General features: G+C 40.4%; 1 protein-coding gene across 7 annotated transcripts in view; it reads left to right on the top strand.

Annotated features, from left to right (window-relative positions):
• Nucleotides 1-17420, top strand: part of anks1b (ankyrin repeat and sterile alpha motif domain containing 1B) — a 262428-nt gene that overhangs the window by 87944 nt on the left and 157064 nt on the right. For 6 of the 7 annotated variants that reach the window (XM_008289214.1, XM_008289208.1, XM_008289209.1 and 3 more), the window contains exons 4-5: nt 7139-7291; nt 11559-11702. In XM_008289214.1, the coding sequence (XP_008287436.1) occupies nt 7139-7291; nt 11559-11702 (297 nt within the window). Of the gene's footprint in view, nt 1-7138; nt 7292-11558; nt 11703-16942; nt 17152-17420 lie in introns of those variants that run through there. The other variant, XM_008289211.1, reaches the window with a different exon arrangement.

The raw sequence follows: 17420 nt of genomic DNA, 5'->3' as shown, positions 1-17420 counted from the left end.
TGATTCGACATTACTTAGCCCTTTTGCGACCATTAACGCTATATCAGCGCTATAAGCTGTTGAAAGAAAAGCTGTGACATCCATTTGTATGGGCATGTCAATAATGTGCTGCCATGCTTGTTGATGTGGCATTAGTAGATGGCTGTTGCTCAGAGCCCAATCAGCAACAATACACTGAGTGCTAGATGATATCGGAAAGCTGTCAGAGCAAACGTAATGGAAATATATAGCCCACTCCGAGAACACGCAGAGAGGGTTTTTCTCTCCTCCTCTGTCTCTCTCGCCCCCTTTTTCCAGCTCTATCTCCCTTGTCCTGTCACTCTGTGTCTTAGCTCATCTCTTTGTCACTCTTGTGTCTGTCAGGGAATTGCATTTTTCCCTATCTTAAGCAGTACGTGTGAAGCGCAGCGGATTGGACTGACAAAGCTTTATTGTCCGTTTAAGGCTGCGGGGACAGAACGGGTCACCACCAACAATAGCTGCGATCTTCGCCTCATCGCATCCATGTTAATTTATCAGTGTCATTGGCTTCTTCGTTACTTCTTCAAGCTTGTTTTGGGTCGAGTATGAAAATGTAGTCATTATGAGTCTGTTATTGAAGCCATGATCCAAATCTTAAAGGGACCCTGTGGAGTTTTCTGGTAAATAAACTAAAATTTTGTTTCCATTCATTATTAATCACCAGAATCCAGCGTGTGTACCTTGAAGCACTGACAAATGCGTTGGCTGCTTCCTCATACAACATTTGCAAAGCTGATCTAGTTTTTGAAGTTTTTAAATCCAGAATTCATCACATCCGTTGACTTCTTGGCTTTGTTGGAACATTATGTCATATTCTGGTATGTTATTAACACCTGTAGATAATATAGAAAAAAATGGAAGCTCATATTGTTGTGAGAGATCTAAAACTTCATGTGGATTAATAACCATATGCTGCTGAAACATTATGCAGTAATGTACACTTAGTAGCGCTTCTGGAGCTTGTTATTGTATCACATGATCTTCATGGTAGATGTCCAATGATTCATTTTCACCCTTTGAAACTGCTTCTTTTATTGCTGTTGCCTCCAGACAGCGTGAAAAATGGCCGATACCAGCTGACATGAAAGAATAATTACAACTTACTCAAGTGAAAACAATTCCTGAAGAAATCGCTCCTTTTTTCTCTCAAAGATGGACAAGATTCTTCTTCTTCTTCTTCTTCCTCTTCTTGTTCTTCTTCTTCTTCTGTGTGATGTAGCCTATACCATCACTTTCTGACAACACAACACAGACACTTGTAGTCACTTCAAACCAATTAATGGAAACAAACCTAATTTGCCTTTTTTTTGGGTGACATTTCAAATGTTTAAATTTGCTTGATAATTATATGGAAATAGTGCTAATATCCAGTCAGCTTTCACTTGTATCCCACAATTTTTCTCATGATGAACAACCCAAACAGAGAACAGGAAAACTGCTATCATATCCAAACTTATTACAGTGGATGCCAAAGTGTGAGTTTGAGATCCAACTAAGGTCTGACAGGAAAATTCTTCGGGGTTGTAAGAAGATTAAGAAGACAGAAAAGCCAAAACAATCTCCCTAATCCTAAACTTGGATTTTGGTCTTTTGGGTTGTATTGATCTGTCTTTTTACTAACAAACCAAACACAGTTGTTTAAGTACCTCAAATAATTGCTGCCATTCAGAATTCTGTTTGTGATTGGCTGGGGCATGTCTGTTTTTAAGTCATATAAGGATGCTTGAAACAGCAGTGGGATCAAAAGTTTCACCGCTGACCCAAATGAGTGTGGTATGTCAACTGATTAGCCACAATATTAAAACCACCTGCCTAGCAAGGTGTAGGTCTCCCTTCTTGTGCTGCCTGGACAGATCTGACCCATCAAGGCGTGGCTGTGGGAGCTCTGTGTTGTCCTGTGGTATCTGGCACCAGGATCTTTTGTGGATTGAGGCCAAACCCTGCACTGTCCTGCTGCTGTTGGGAAGCGCTGTTGCCTTATAGAGAGTGTGTTTGGTCTGGATCTGTTTCAGTGTTTGGTTCATGTTAAGTAACAGCCACTTGGATGTAACACCAAAGATTTCCAACAGTACATTAGGTGGGAAGGTAGCTTCTGCAACTTTAATTCATCATGCCTCATGTTATATTCCTATTTTTAGGAGTTTAGTTTTTTGTAGACTGCAAGTGCGATAACACTCTTTGAAGTGTTAGTCAAATAATGGATTCTGTGGAGGAAAATGCCACCACATTGTCTTGCTGTTCTTTTTATCCATTTCGCCTTCATACATCCTGTTATTTTATTTGCATACAAATGTAATTATAATATGGCCAAAGTACATTTCCAGCTGAGCCCCAACTTCTTTATACAGATGATGTTACATTTAACCTTTAACTGATGACTGTCCTATTCTCCAGACATTTCTCTGCCATTCTACATTAAATACTGTAAGGAGCAATCATGTGGCGGTTTGGGACTCGGCATGAGTGTATTAAGTCAGTAGATTAGATCAAATGCAGCATAAATGATCCCTTGGGGAAACAGAGTCCCTCCGGTGGAAAATGGTAATATACAGTAGAAGAAACAAATTGATTTTCATTAAATTCAATGCAACCAACAGTTAAACCAGTAAACGGTGATAAATGTGGATTACAATGTGCCCGAGTGTGTCAGTTATTGCAGTACAGCGAATCTGCAATCAGACCTGCTACAGAAGCTTCCACTCCACCATGAATGGAGGGGGTGTGTGGTCCACGGGGAGAACGGAGGGGTCTGATTGGCTGAGGAGCAGGGGGAGCTCTCGAGCACGTAGTGGTGTTTTTGCCGCTAGATCACGTGTGTGCTCATATAGGAGCTCTTTCCCTCTGTTATTCGCGCAGTATCTCTTCATCTCTCGCACTAACTGCTCAGAGGCATAAATGGAAGTAGGGAGAGGAGAGAGGGAGAGGGGGGCTGTGGTTCAGAGGAGTAAGAAAAGGCATGACATGAGATTTGACTAGTGCAGCCTGTTCATGGTGGTTTTGAATTTTAGCATGTGTATTCGAGGCAGGAAACGTGAGGGCGTTTAGTGAAGGAAGGGAAAAAGATGGGGTGGGGGCGGGGAATATCAGCAGATTATTACAAATGAGTCACTGTTTGTAATTTAAACTGTGAAACCGTTGTTTTCAACTACATTGAAAAGACAAAGAGCAACTTGATGATCACATTTAGTTGCCCCTTCATTCACTCATTCTGACACTCTGTTTCACCAGTCAGCAGCTAATGACTTATCCATCCCATTGACATCATTTTCAGTTGAAATAGACACTGAGTCGTGATTGCTGGAAGAATTTAGCTAATCTTTTTGCAACAAGGAAATATGTCAAGCTCCTTGCACCTTGACTTTTGTTTTGCATTTTTTGTGGTAGTACCTGTTGCAACTTTTCATTGATTACAGCAATCAGTCAGCTTGTTTTTAAGGAAGATATTTTTATTCTTAACCCTTTTTACCAACCTGATCAATGTTTTTATCTTGGCACATCACCAGAGCTTTATGAATGACTGAACAAGCTGTAGATGTGGGTTTACAGTCAGACGATGGAACCAGTGAAACATAACCCTCCCCATGGTTTCCTTCTCACACACTACGATGCATTTAAAGCTGCTGCACATTTGCTCCAAACATTCTATTCACATTGTTAACGACTACTTCCACTTCAACTAGTCTCTAACCATTTTTTCCATATTATGCTATTTTCTCACATGTAATCATTGGATAGTACAATAAAATGACAATTGAACTGTTGCCTAATAGGAGAAGTTAGGCAAAGACATACTAATGTCTCTGATTTGGTGACGATTGTAAATAATTCCCTTAATTCCTGTAACTCATTTCCCTCTCCTCCTACTGTCTCCTCTCTGCTTTTGTTCGTCCACTCCCTCACTCATTTTTTTCCCTGTCATTGTTATATCATCTAGTGTTAAATTTCTTGGACAGTCACCAGCATCAACACAGCTACACATTCTCGTCCTTTTCAACTTTCATTTCTCCCCTTTGATAATATCCACAGAGGCCTGGAGACAGCCGTCATATGTATGTACAGTATATCTGCTATATACGGTTTCCATATCATTGGTGTGTAAGTGAGTGAACTACACTCAGTTTAATCCCTGTGCAGCACACTTGTTTTTTTTCTGTGGTTTATTCTCTCCTCTCCCCAAGTATGGCTATCCATCATTCCTTTGTGTGTCCCCCAGCCCAATTTCCCAGTCATTACGGGGCCGTTTTCACCCAGTGCTGCTGGACCCCAGGGACCACCAACAATGTTCTTGGCCTGTCAGGGGCCCCGGAGAGCAAAGAAATGGCCACAGTTTCTCAGAACATGAGAACCTCCCAAGTTCAAAACAGTCTTTAAAATACACAGACGTACACCGTTCTCTTCGAACATGTGACGCCACAGTGGTAAAAATGACAATATCTAATTTAAATTATCTTATATTTCAGATCATTCAACTCATAGAGCAAATCACAGTATGCTTCTTTTTAATTGATGAGAACAAAGTGGTCTGATATCAGTAAATTACATACAACTACAGCAAAACTGCATAAACGCACGTCTAAAAAGCTACGTTTTAAGGTTTCGTTCAAAGCTGTCTGCTGAATCAGATGCTCAAACCTCTGATGAGACCAAATGCTGCATCTTCAGATGTCTCCGTTTTGCAGTTAAGCTGAATTTATTTGGTTTTTAAATGGTTTGTAAGACAGTTTTAATGGTTCTTCTGTTGCAGCTCTTAATGTTTGAAACAGTGCTTGTATGTGACATCTGCTGTGCCTGTTCTACACCAGACAGACAAACAGAGAAGTTAGTTACTAACTATCTCTTGTGATACATTTATCAAGTTAAGAATCCATCATTTCACCCAGAAGCTGAGGTAGAATAAAACTGAGCTAAAAGGACAGTGAATATTGGACTTAATCAGATGGAAGAAACAGAACAATAACTGAGTGATCTTGTTTATCTGCTGGATGTCTGTTCGCTGTATACACGTACCAGATCAAGTGCATGAGTTGATGTTAATGGGTACTTCTTGTTGTGTTAATGTGTTAATAATATCATGGTTTATTTTTTAAAAGGTTTTTCATCCAATTAGTTTAATGAGTGCCAAGATATGAAGCATGATGAAAGCAAACGTTTTAAGTTACAGCTCACAACATGCCCTTTTTACTATGTTTGTGGCATGCGCTCAAGAAACCAAAATAATTATTATCCAAGAAAATGCTAACTGTGCATTCAGTCTGGCACATAAATATGCAAATAAATGTTTCTTCAGATGACACACCATAACTGAGGCCCCTTTCACTTGTATGGGTTTAGGTGTCTGTTATCCGAATAAAGTCCAGATTAATGTTGCATACATTGTGTAATAAATTCTTTTTTTTAGCCAGGTGTGTCTGATCAGACAAATCTGATGGCAATGTAAAATGATGCTGATGTTTGGTATTAAATCGCTGTCCAGTATGCATAAAATAGTAGTGTTTAATCAGCCAGCAGTTTGGACAGTATGTTTTAAGAAATGTTTTGAGGGGAGAGATGCCTTTGCAAAAAGAATTTACAGTCTAAATGGATTCAGCGTCCCTAGTTACATGGTGTTGAGGTATTGACCAGGGGTCGGCAACCCGCGGCTCCAGAGCCACATGTGGCTCTTTCATCCCTCTGCTGTGGCTCCTTGTGACTTTGAAAAATAAAGAGTATTTAATTTAAATGTATTTTTGTACATTAATATAAAACGTGTTTAATTTTTTGTCACTCAAAATATGCGTCACAACCGCCAATGTGCAACACCTGTCGGCATACGCAGCATTGCCAACTTGATGACTTCCTTGCTAAATCTGGCGACTTTCCAAATCCTCTTGGCGACTTTTTTTGTTAAGAGCGATTAGCAACAAATCTCGCAACTCTTTCTGGTGTTACTGGAGACTTTTTTGGTGTTTTGGAGACTCTGACTTGAAAACACAAGTCTGGTCAGCAGCCCCAGTCAGCAGGCCAACCAGGTGTCATTTTTACTTTGCTGCAGGTGGATAATTTAAGTTTGGCTTTTTATTTCATATATAAGAGGATGACTCAAGTAGACATTGAGTGTTTTATTTGAAAGTAACCTTCAACTCAGCATCTTTTTTTTTTTTTTCTGAGTTAAGAATAAAATAAAATGTAGTTTTCTCTGCAGCAGTTCATTGATTTCATAAATGCAACACACTACAGTTTTTTATATAGAGCATAAAGGTAAACAAGGATATATGCTGTTTTATCTTCATTTTAGATGCCAAAAGGGTTTTGTTTGTTTTGTTTTCTGTGGGAAATGGGGCCAAATGGCTCTTTGAGTGTTTAAGGTTGCCGACCCCTGAGCTATACTCAAATGAACGTTTGACATACCAACTTCCGAATCCTAATTGGCCTGTTGAATGGAAACTGGGATACAGTACTCTGTCGGTGACTGTAGTGGACCAGAAATGCCTGGTGGGTTTGATAAAAGCATTCTGGTTTCAGCCAATGCTTCTATTACACAGACGGGAAGCTATAGATTTCCCCTGGCAGCTCTCACAAACTGGACACGCTTTTTGAATTTGTACATGCAGAGTGATTTACTGCTCAAGACATGTGCTTCATATGGGTAACAGAAACTGCTGCAGTGAATGTAGCTTTCTATCTTGAGTTTCACCTTGTGTCAATGCACCGACGAACAAAACCAACTGCTTTTCCTCTCCTCCTCCTCTTTCCTTACATCTCAATCCTTTCACCCACATTTGCCCTACTTCTAAATCACTGCCTTCTTATATTCTACACTAATCACCATCAACTCATATTCCTATTTCCCTTCTTTCTTATTCTCACGCCTTCATCCCTTTTTTCCCCCATCCTTTACCTCCTATACCTCTAATCCTCTCATTGCTCTCATGACCTACCTGTCTTCTTTATTTTTGACCTTCTCTGCTACTTCTCTGCATCGCTGCATGCTTCTTCTGTCTCTTGTGCTCGCTTCATTTCACGTCTCCTCGCCCTCGCTTTATTGTTCCCATAATTCCTACATCAACTACCGCCTTCCTTGTCATCCCTCTTCCCATCACTCTTCCCAATGACAATGCTTTCCTCTATTCCTCTACAGAACCATGAGAGGGAAACGGCACTCCACTGTGCAGCCCAGTATGGACACTCTGAGGTGGTTTCAGTGCTGCTTCAGGAGCTGACCGACCCCACCATGAGAAACAGCCGACAGGAGACGCCTCTGGATCTGGCGGCGCTGTATGGACGACTGCAGGTCAGTGAGAATTCAGAATTCAGAAGTTAAGTGCTGCTTTGATTTTTTATTTTCTTTATTTTAAATGTTGTCCTATGCCTCGATGGAAACAACACAACCATGGCTGGAAGTAAAAGCAACGTTTATACAGTATTACACAGTTATAATGCAATTAATCATGAAAGCACAAAACTGGAACCAGTATGTTAAACAGTTTTGTAAGTGTGCACAGGTGTTAGCAATACTGGGGAATTTGCCTGCAATCTGGAGAAATATTACCCACCCACACACTTTAGAATAAGGTTGATAAAACATATTAAATGTTTCAATGTAAATACCTAACAGCATAACATAAAACTTGGAGTAAATGCAAACATGAAATCTAGTTGAGTGATGCACAAGGATAATGTTATCATTATCTGTCAAGGCTTCACACTAAAATAAAATAGCATCAACCCAAAATGAACATTAACACACAGGTGATGTCATAGTTTTGTGAGAAGATGGTATATAGAATCATGTGAAGGGAAAATGTGTGCATATATCAGCATCAGCAATCAGCCAACATGAATTGAATAATATCGGCGTATCGTATATCGGCTAAAATCTAATATCATGCATCCCTAAACCAGTCATGAATAATTAAAACATCATCACCACCAGCGGCCTTGAGCGCCTGAGCCATCACTGTTTACCTGACAGATTCATCCACACCTGGCTAATGAGCATTCAACAGCTTGAAGGCAGGACACGTAAAGCATCCCTCTCTACTCGACTTGACCTTTAGGTGCATGTAGAGGGGAGAAGATCCCATCTCCATAGGAGCAGCTCCATATAGAGCGCTGAGGGGACACTGCAGAAGGATGAAAGCCTTTGCAATGAGTGTGATATAGACGTCAGCTACTAATTGATACAAGGGAAGCATATCCCTAACATTTAATTTGCAATGAAAATTGAATTGCGACTCCAGCTCCAAATTAATAACAAAGTCGTTGTGACAAGATAGGGGGTAAAGCTAGTTAGCAGTGCTTTTCATGTAGCTCCTACCCTGAGTCACACAACTCCTCTAAAAATACATTAGCTGTACTTTATTTACTGATCATTTTCTAGAAACCCCACCATGACTGACCAATCAATCAAAGAAAATGCAGTTAAATACAGATACATGCAACAGTAGCTGTAGTCAAAATAGAAAAGAGACATGGCTCATCAGGTTTAAAGGTTCATCAAGCATTATTTTTTTGCATAGCTACAATATTCATTACAAAGTACAGCATGACAGTCTCTAGCAAGGACATTGTGGGTGATTTTTATGCATTATAATGTTGCAATTTGTGTGGCTTTCCGGTGCTGGTCTATTATTTATACTGTACGTATACAGTCTTTGAAGACCATCTGACTTCACTCCTCTCCCTCATTGCCAATCACGTTTTTGCTGTTGCAACAGCTGCTTATTCTGTTTGGTAATGTGGGATCCGGGAGGTGTATGTGAGCGTCTGCGTGCTTTATGTATCCTGGCTGAGCTCCTTGCTGGCACATGAAAAGAAGCAGCTGGTGAGGAGTTGGCAATGACAGGGACCACAATGCTCGCGAATCAGTCGTCCCGAACTGTGAGCAGCTGATGATTATTTTAGATATGGCTGATATGTGGTGAAAAAAAAGAAGAAAAAAAACCCCTCGAATACTGTCTGAACTCCACAGAAAGACAGGTACACATTTTTAGAGCTCTACTCTTGTGTAAAAAATGTGACAAGGTGCACATATACACGCAAACGCAAGCACACTCACACTGAGAGGCGTATGCTACAAATGCCTGCTGATGTTAAAAAGCAATCACACATTCTCTCTGCTAAGGTAGTGAGTAATTGCAGTCAAGCCATACAGATTTGTCTGAGTGTGAATGAATAATTTATAAAGTCAGCACGGTAGCGCTCTCTCTTTCTCTCTCAGCATAATAATGAAGGGAAATCCCCATGGTGGAAGCTTCTGCTGCATGGAGATGTAACTAACACAGGGCAAAAGTTTAGTGTATACGCACACACAAAGGCAAACATTAAAGTGGGAGGTTTTCAAAGGAGCTGCCTGTTGGTGAGCCGAGTTATTAAAGGCACCTTCTGCGATCAAACAAACAGCAAAACAACCTCCTACCTCAGAATGCTCAAACTGATTGACAGGACTTTTAATACTTACACTACTAACATGTAATTAAACAGCGCTGCGATATAATTTGCTTCGTGATTGGTTTCGAAATAAACATTCGACTGATAATCCATTTTCAGTGACTGCTCAGTTAGCATCGCCCTTAGTTACTGGCATTCGAGCTTGCAGTTATGGTTAATTAGGAAGATAACAGCAGATTCGCCACTCTAAAGTAACTTTGGAAACTTTTGGCAAACGCAGGCGTCGAATTTGTATTTGAAACGAGAGCTGCCGTTACCAGCAGATTTTATCAGCTGTGGCTATAAACTCTGAGAGTTTGCTGTCAGCTCTTTCTCTCTCTGTTTGTTTCCAGTTTATAAGAAAGTTTTAAGACGATTGTACATATGAACATAAAAGCTATAGTACAACATTTGAAGATCCTGGTTATGAAGCTAACATTTTCCAGACTAGGACTGAACAAAAATCAATAGCAATTTTGGCACTCCTTTACCAATGAATCAAATACAAAAATGATTTTTATTTATTTTTATCTGTAGTCTGTTCAAACAAACAGGTTCCCTTACATCTCCAGGTTAAGATTTGTCAGCAATGCCATCTCTGTAGCACCAAAATACTACATATAGAACGGCATTTAAACACATTTTACCTTTTATAGAAAACATGTTCCTCTTAAGATCTGGATTTTCCATTTGGCCATTCTGTGAGTTTGACAATATTTTGACTGATTGTTAAGCCGTGTTTCAGACGGCATCACCAAGTCAATACCCCGAAACACAGGATGATACATGGTTTATTTTATAAATAAGCAATGTTGTAACCTCGCTACCAAAAGGAGACTTGTCGTGACTAGCTTTCTCCCTGTGAGCGATTATGGTGATGTTCTTTATAGGCATGCCCCTGCTGCATCCCTTAAGGCGTGAGACACTGTATATCATGGTGCCTTGCGTTTCATTCTAAACCCCAAATCTCTCACCCATCACTGTCTTCTATATGAAGGGTCTGGTCTGACATCACTTTACTACCGCAGATGGCTCCACTGGCATATTTTTTTATCTACAAAGCCATCTTAGGGCTTCTTCCTGGCCATTTAAACCGCCTCCTCATTCACTTTACTAGTGTGTACAGCCTCCGCTCCCAGGACTTTTTATTGTTCTCCGTCCCTTGTGCCTTCACTGCATTTGGGAAGACTGCCTTTTGTCACAATGCCCCTTGGTCCTGGAATTTGCTTCAGAAAACACTCAAATTGTCTGACCTTGTTTCCTTGGGAGATTTTAAATGTTTGTTACAGTCTGTAGAAACAGAAGTCTGTAGCTGCTTTAAATGAGTTTTTATGTGCTGTATATATTTCATGTATTTACGCCTTAAAGTGATGACATATTATTTATTTTGTTTTTTTGTGTTGTATTGTTGTAATCCTTGTTGCTGCCCTCTTGTCCAGGGCTCCCTTGCCAAAGAGATGTCAATCTCAATGGGACTCACCTGGTTAAACAAAGGTTAAATTAAAAAAAAAAAAGCCTGTGAAAGATATGCAACTAAGACAGAGCTGTAGTATTACACAGCTGGTCTTGCAGTCCAGTAAAAGAAAATGTGTGCAAATGTCGTTGTGCTAACTCAAACATATTTGGCTGCTTACTATCAAATAACCTTTTTGGAAAAACAATAGAGGTTAGATACATGCTTTAGTGTTGCTATTTTCCAACATGATGTTTCACTTTAATAGTCGAAAGCCTTTGAGGATAAACATCAGTGAATTGTCACTGAGCATTAATATACAAATCAGCAATACGTCTCTTTCAGTGAACTTCATTCGATCACATTTTTGTTTATTATTCAATATCCAGAGTGAAAATTGAAATGCATTATGGATTGGTGATGCTCCTGTTGTTGCGACATCACTGCACTATTTATTCTCAGCAACTGATTTCTGTGAGTGTGTAATTGCTAACATGGCCACAAAGGATAGAAGGCCTTTGACTCTCAGGAGCCTGACAATGTAACACTTAGTCATTTCTGAAATTGTACTGGCAGTGATTTTTTCTTGAACAGGTACAACAAGGTGACCAGTGGCCCAGTTTCCTCAAAGTTTTGTTGCTTTGTCACTGACATGTGGCTGTGTTTTTGTGCGCAGGTGGTGCGCATGTTGGTGAGTGCTCACCCTAACCTCATGACGAGCCACACTCGCCTCCACACTCCGCTTCACCTGGCTGCTCGCAACGGACACCACAGCACCGTCCAGACTTTGCTCGAGGCCGGCATGGATGTCAACTGTGTGGTAAGACGGCTTTGCTTCTTGTCCTCTGTCTGCATCCAAGGACACATTTTTGGCTCAGATTATAGTAGCCTGCAATTTAAAATAATAACTAACTTCTTCATTTGCTTGTTTGACTTTGCAAACCAGACTGTGTTTGTCACTAATCAGCAGAACTTGTTCAAAGCTGTACTTGAAGTGAGAATACCTCATATTTATCAGCTCATATCAAGATTTGTGGATCATCACCAGAACCTTGTCATTATAATATAAAGACGCTTTGCCTCCGAGTTATACAAACATAAGCTTTTTTTGTTTAAAACACAACAATCAAATGCCGTTCAGTGTCGTACTAAAGGAGTCAAAATATCCAAAACTTTACAGCAATGCCCTATTGTGCTCCAGTTAGATAGAAGAATGTGCAATATTGTGTTTTAGGGGAATTGTCTTTTATAAAGACATGTGTAAGCCTATAAAAACTAGTAGCGTGTTTTTGGTAGGTGCCAGTTTCTAAACAGATTTAAGCAAAAAGTGCGACTTTGACATGTTGTCTGCAGTTTTTGTTTCCACTGTGAATGGAGACGGTGACTAGAAAGATGTCTCTTTATGCTTTTGCCTTGCAAAATTTTTCAAACTCTCCTTCCTGCTGTCATTTCTGCTCTGTGTGAATATTTGAGAAGCTGCGGTTTTTGTGTTTTTAATGAAAGAGTACAGCAGTAGTGTTTATTTTTGTGTATGTAGTTCACCACAGGCACCAATGCGTGGCTCTTTCTTCTTTTGGAAGCGTGTGTGTCTGCCTCCATTCTTGTGTGTGAATCAGAGAGCGTGTATCTCCGCGACATGCCTCCCAAGGTTTGGTAGTGGTGAGGGATGAATAATTGATTGGGAGAAAAGACTGAGAGAGGAAGAAGAAGAGGACAGGGTGTTCCTGAGAGCCCCTCAGAGTTCACTGTCTCCTTTCTCTCCTCTTGACACACAATACACTTTTAGTAAAGGGAACAGAAATGCAGAATCCTGTACAGTATGTGGAGGTTCGTTTCTGCTTAGCGATGTTTAGACTGCTCTGCTCTTCACTTCTTTACATTTCGTCTTTTTGTGTATTCTGTGTTTTCGGGATGATCCAAAAACAGCTTTGTCCCGACTCTTTCTGGGCCATTTGTTTTTGTGAAGCCTTGTCAAAACGCAGCCACGCTTTGCTGCTTTCTTGAACACTTTCTCCTGAGATCATTTTTCTGAGAAGTTGAACTATTTGTCCTTGCTGAATTATCCTAAATGTTATGTGTAGAAAAATAGGCATTTACTGCATTAACCAGTCGCAACTTTTTTAAAAAATGCATTCACCGGCATGGCTGAGTATTTTCACCTTGAAACTCCCGTGTACCAATGACAGTCTCAAAAACACAGATTCTGACTTTGGCGTGTTTGAGCAGAGTCACTGGTGAGCTGGTGTGCTTGAGATGCAGCAGGTAGGGAACAGTGAAGCGAGAGAGGTGGGAACTTTATTGAATACATGTAAATGATGTAAAGGCAGGAAGTGATTAATTTGATTTAAAAAAAACATAAATATATAACTTTGACACACAGGGATGAGTTTTAGGGGTTTAATCCATGACCTCAGGGAAACTTTGAAATGATTTGAATAAAGGCTTTTTTTTTGATAACTGTACTCTCCCACTAGAAGACATTTTCTTAGTCCCATTTTATACAAACAAGATGATATTAGACATGGCGGGCTGATAATAAGATTATTCTACTCCGGACAGATTCACAGCATGTGCAAATGATGCTTTAATTGAGTGTATTCATCTTTTACCTCATTGCCCCCCCGAGATGCTCTAAGTACAGGTATTTCTCATTTTTGGCTTTAGGAAACTCAGAGTCGCACTTTTTTGTCAGAGGCAGCACAGTATGTAGTCTAGAAGTGACTTGAAACCAAAAATTCTGTGCTCTCTTAAGGATTTTGCTGTCAAATCTGAAAACCTTGATGAAGTTTGCTGTTAACTTCAGTCTGTTATTCATCATATTTTTGGTCTTTAACAGTTGTCTGTCACTTTCGGTATTAAAAATCAGCTATAATTCATTGTGTTGGCTAGTTTATTTAATTTATATTTCGTTCTATATTCTTTTTGCATTTCATTAACTGTATCAACGATAAATTATATACAGGCTTTTCGCATGAAAATGTTAAAATATGTCTAACAGCTGCTCAAGAAATTGAATTTTTGTTCTATCACCACAGCCTTAAAGCAAGACAAAGACTCTACTGTCTGCACCAAGTTAAATGTTAACTCAACATGCTAACATGCTTACTTGATCAACGCTCATGTGCTAATGTTTAACAATGACAACGTTTAGCTTCACATTAACATGCAAACATTTGGTAACTAGCAAGATATAGCTTCAGATGATGTAAACGTCATCCCAGGTAATAACCCAAAGTTTTGGACAGTTGGATCACCAAAACTTTTACAATTCATCCTCAGGGGACCATGAATATCTGTAGCCACTAGATTTTATGGCAACACATAGTAGTTGAGATATTTTATTCATCAGCACAAATGTTGAAAAAAACATGTTAACTTTATTGAGATGGTAGAGTTTATTACTGTATTACTGTACTTTATCATTAACATTTATCATAAATATTTCTTCATTTGAAGTTTGAGCACTGTTTTCTCATATGTGTTACCAAATAATTGTGTAAACAACGCAAATCTGTCTCTAAATCTGTAGTGCTTTGAGCTACCTGTGATTCCACACAGGTTTTCTCCCATATGAATCCACCAGAGTACACTTTCTGTCGTTTAGCACACTGGATCTTTATTTGAGTTACTGCTGTTTGGTGATAATCAAGGGTTGAAGGAAAAGCAGCTTTAGGAGTTTTTGGGCTCAATCAGACTAAAAGCCTCAAGAAGCTGCTGACTCCGAATCAGGAAACAAGTCTGTTCTGCTGAGAAGCTGCACAAACAGAAAGAAATCAATATGAAAGTTTGCTAAACTAACACAGGACTAAACAAATCCTACAAAGCATTTATAGAAGGCTTATAGGAGGGCTCTTTTCTTAGCTGAAAGTTTTGAATGACCTAAACGTATAGTTGTTACTGTAAAGGCAGGGATGAAGGTGATGAATGTGAGAATCCGAGACCATAGAAGTTCAGTTCTGTTGTTGCCAAAATGGGATCTGACTTAATGTTCATTTGCTACAAAGACATATGGCATAACAGATGCTATGCTCTTCCTTTCCCTGGCTGTGTAAGTACAGTTTGTGTACAGTATATGAAGCATGTAAAATGGCTTTCTGTGTACAGTTAAAGACTTAAGAGGGCCTGCTGCTGCAAGAAAACAAATTGGAACTCTTAACCCTGGGCCCTCCACTTTGTGTCCTTTGCAATATGTTGAAATCTGTCACAAACACTGCAACAGCCGTTTGGGGGATGTAGTGGTCATTGACATGTATGTGTATTTGTTTCATCCCTTGAAAGAAGGAAGCGAGTTGACCTGTTGGATATGAGAGTCATCGTGGGGCTTTCGCAGCGAGGAGTTGCATGACTCAGCGGCATTGCACCCGTCTTCTCTGCCTTCTGTCCTTGTTACAGGCCGTGCGTGTCTGTTTGTGTCTGTTTGCGTGCATGTGTGCTCTGATCTGAAGAGGAGAGCTGCGTTTCTCTGCAGGGATTTGGCCTCGGGCTCCATGTGTCTTGTGAAGATGAACACTACACGCCTTTGATTCGCCTCATCTTCTCCACTGTACAGAGTGCTGCAAATCTCTCTCTTTCTCTCTCCAGCTAGTAATGATGAGCATTGCAAGCCTTTGATATCTCAAATCTTCTCTGCAATTTAGCCTACACTCTTGTTCTGCTCTGTCTCTTTTTGGCTGAAAGTGATGCATTAAAACGCTGCATTCTTGCTTGATTTCTCTGTTAGCCTCCTACAGTCAGGCCTAATGTATATGAGGTGATAACATGACAGAACCTGTTGCACACCTGCTGATCTGAATTGACCTTAAAGTTGGTACTCAGCAAGTTAACATGTGTAATCTGTTGATGCTCAGAACAACCTCGAACACGGGTCCAACACTTTTCCTGCGATTAATAAGTATTACTGTTAACGTCACTGACATTTTAACATTCAATGCTCACTAATAACTAATTGGAGATCAAGTTTTTAAGTATTTTTACCTTCTGTGTTGCACATCTATACATCATCTCCTGTTTCAACAGAAAGCTAGATAAATCCTTGTTTTGAAACACCAAATATATAAGAAGACAGAAATCACATGTGCACTTGTTATTCAGCTGCATTATCATTAGCTCTCTTTGTTTCTGTCTGTACTATTTCCTCAAGGGCTGCACTGTCAGAACTGTACTATACTGTGGACAGTAAAGCAGAGTGGATGCTGTGGGCGTCGCACAGATGGCCGTCTTGCAAACTGTCATGAGTGGAAGGCAAAGTGTGTGTGTGTGTGTGTGTGTGAGAGAGAGAGAATGATAATACAGGTCAGTAATTGGAGTCAAGCCATATAGGTCTGTCTGAGTGTGAATAAATAATTCATACCAGCAGTACAGTCCTCCCCCCTACCGTCTTTAGATGCCACTCTTTGTCACACACATGCAAACACACACAAATGTTTTCCTCCTCTGGGAAATCCCTATGGATGAGTGTGCTGCCAGATGGGCAAGTAGTCGACTCTGGGAAAAGGTTTAGGTTAAACGCACAAACTTGTACCTAAACACACTAGACTGCCTTTTCCAACATACGCTTAGCTTATGTTTACATATTGAGATGTAATGGTAGCGTTGGTCACTTGTGTTTTGGAAGTGCTCAGAGCATAACTACGTAGTGACTGTAGTAACACTCGTAAAACAGAGGAAAATAGACTCGAAACCTAAAAATACACTTGTGTGTGTTTCACCCGGGCTTTTACGCTGGCAGTGTAGACAGCTGTGTGAGAGCGATGACTCAAAAAACATGACTGAAACACTTTCAGGACACCCACAGGTGAAAGTGGACTTAAATGTTCACACATCCATCCCATTATCAACAGTGACCGCCACATCTGGCTTTCAATTCCAGGAAACTCTTTGAGTGAGAAGACTTCCTCGTTTCCCTGTGACATCACTGCATAATCGCCATGGGAAACAGGACAGGAAGTGGTATAGGAGGTTTAGGAGGGCAAGTTGTGTGTATCAGAACAAGGGGTGGATCTCTTCCTCTGCTCCCACCTCCTCTCACTCGCATGAGGATCAGTTCTGCGGGCAGGACTTCCACAGTTTGCTATACTGTCTGAAGCTGTAAATGCACCCTCTTATCTGTTTTCACTTTGGATTTACACCTGCGGTAGCTTTGTGGACCATTAACCTTTGACCTTTGGAGGGCACAGGAATCGCCACATCTGGCACATAGCTCCATTTCGCCATCAATCCCACCTCTGCGGTGATGACACTTTTGTTTCAGAGGAAACAGAAAGACAAAAGTAAGTGTAGTATTCCCTGCAGAGGACGACCACACTGATCTGGCGCAGTGTCGCGTTGAGTTGAATTTCCTGGCAGTGTGTATAAGCAGACCTGGCTGCTGTCCAAATAATTTGTCTTCATTAAGGCTGGGAGGTTCGTTGAGTCCAGGTTTTCATCTGTGGTGTCAGGAAGCCAACCATGAAGGATGCAACGTATTCAGCGTACGTGTGTTGCTGCGTCTGTGAGTGTGTCCTTATCATGACTGCATATTCCCTTAGGTGTGTGTGTG

Source organism: Stegastes partitus, unplaced genomic scaffold (genome assembly GCF_000690725.1).
Source record: "Stegastes partitus isolate 25-593 unplaced genomic scaffold, Stegastes_partitus-1.0.2 Scaffold599, whole genome shotgun sequence".
Lineage (NCBI taxonomy): Eukaryota > Metazoa > Chordata > Actinopteri > Pomacentridae > Stegastes > Stegastes partitus.
Note: the sequence above shows the minus strand (reverse complement) of the source record. Positions and strands in the feature narration are given on the sequence as shown.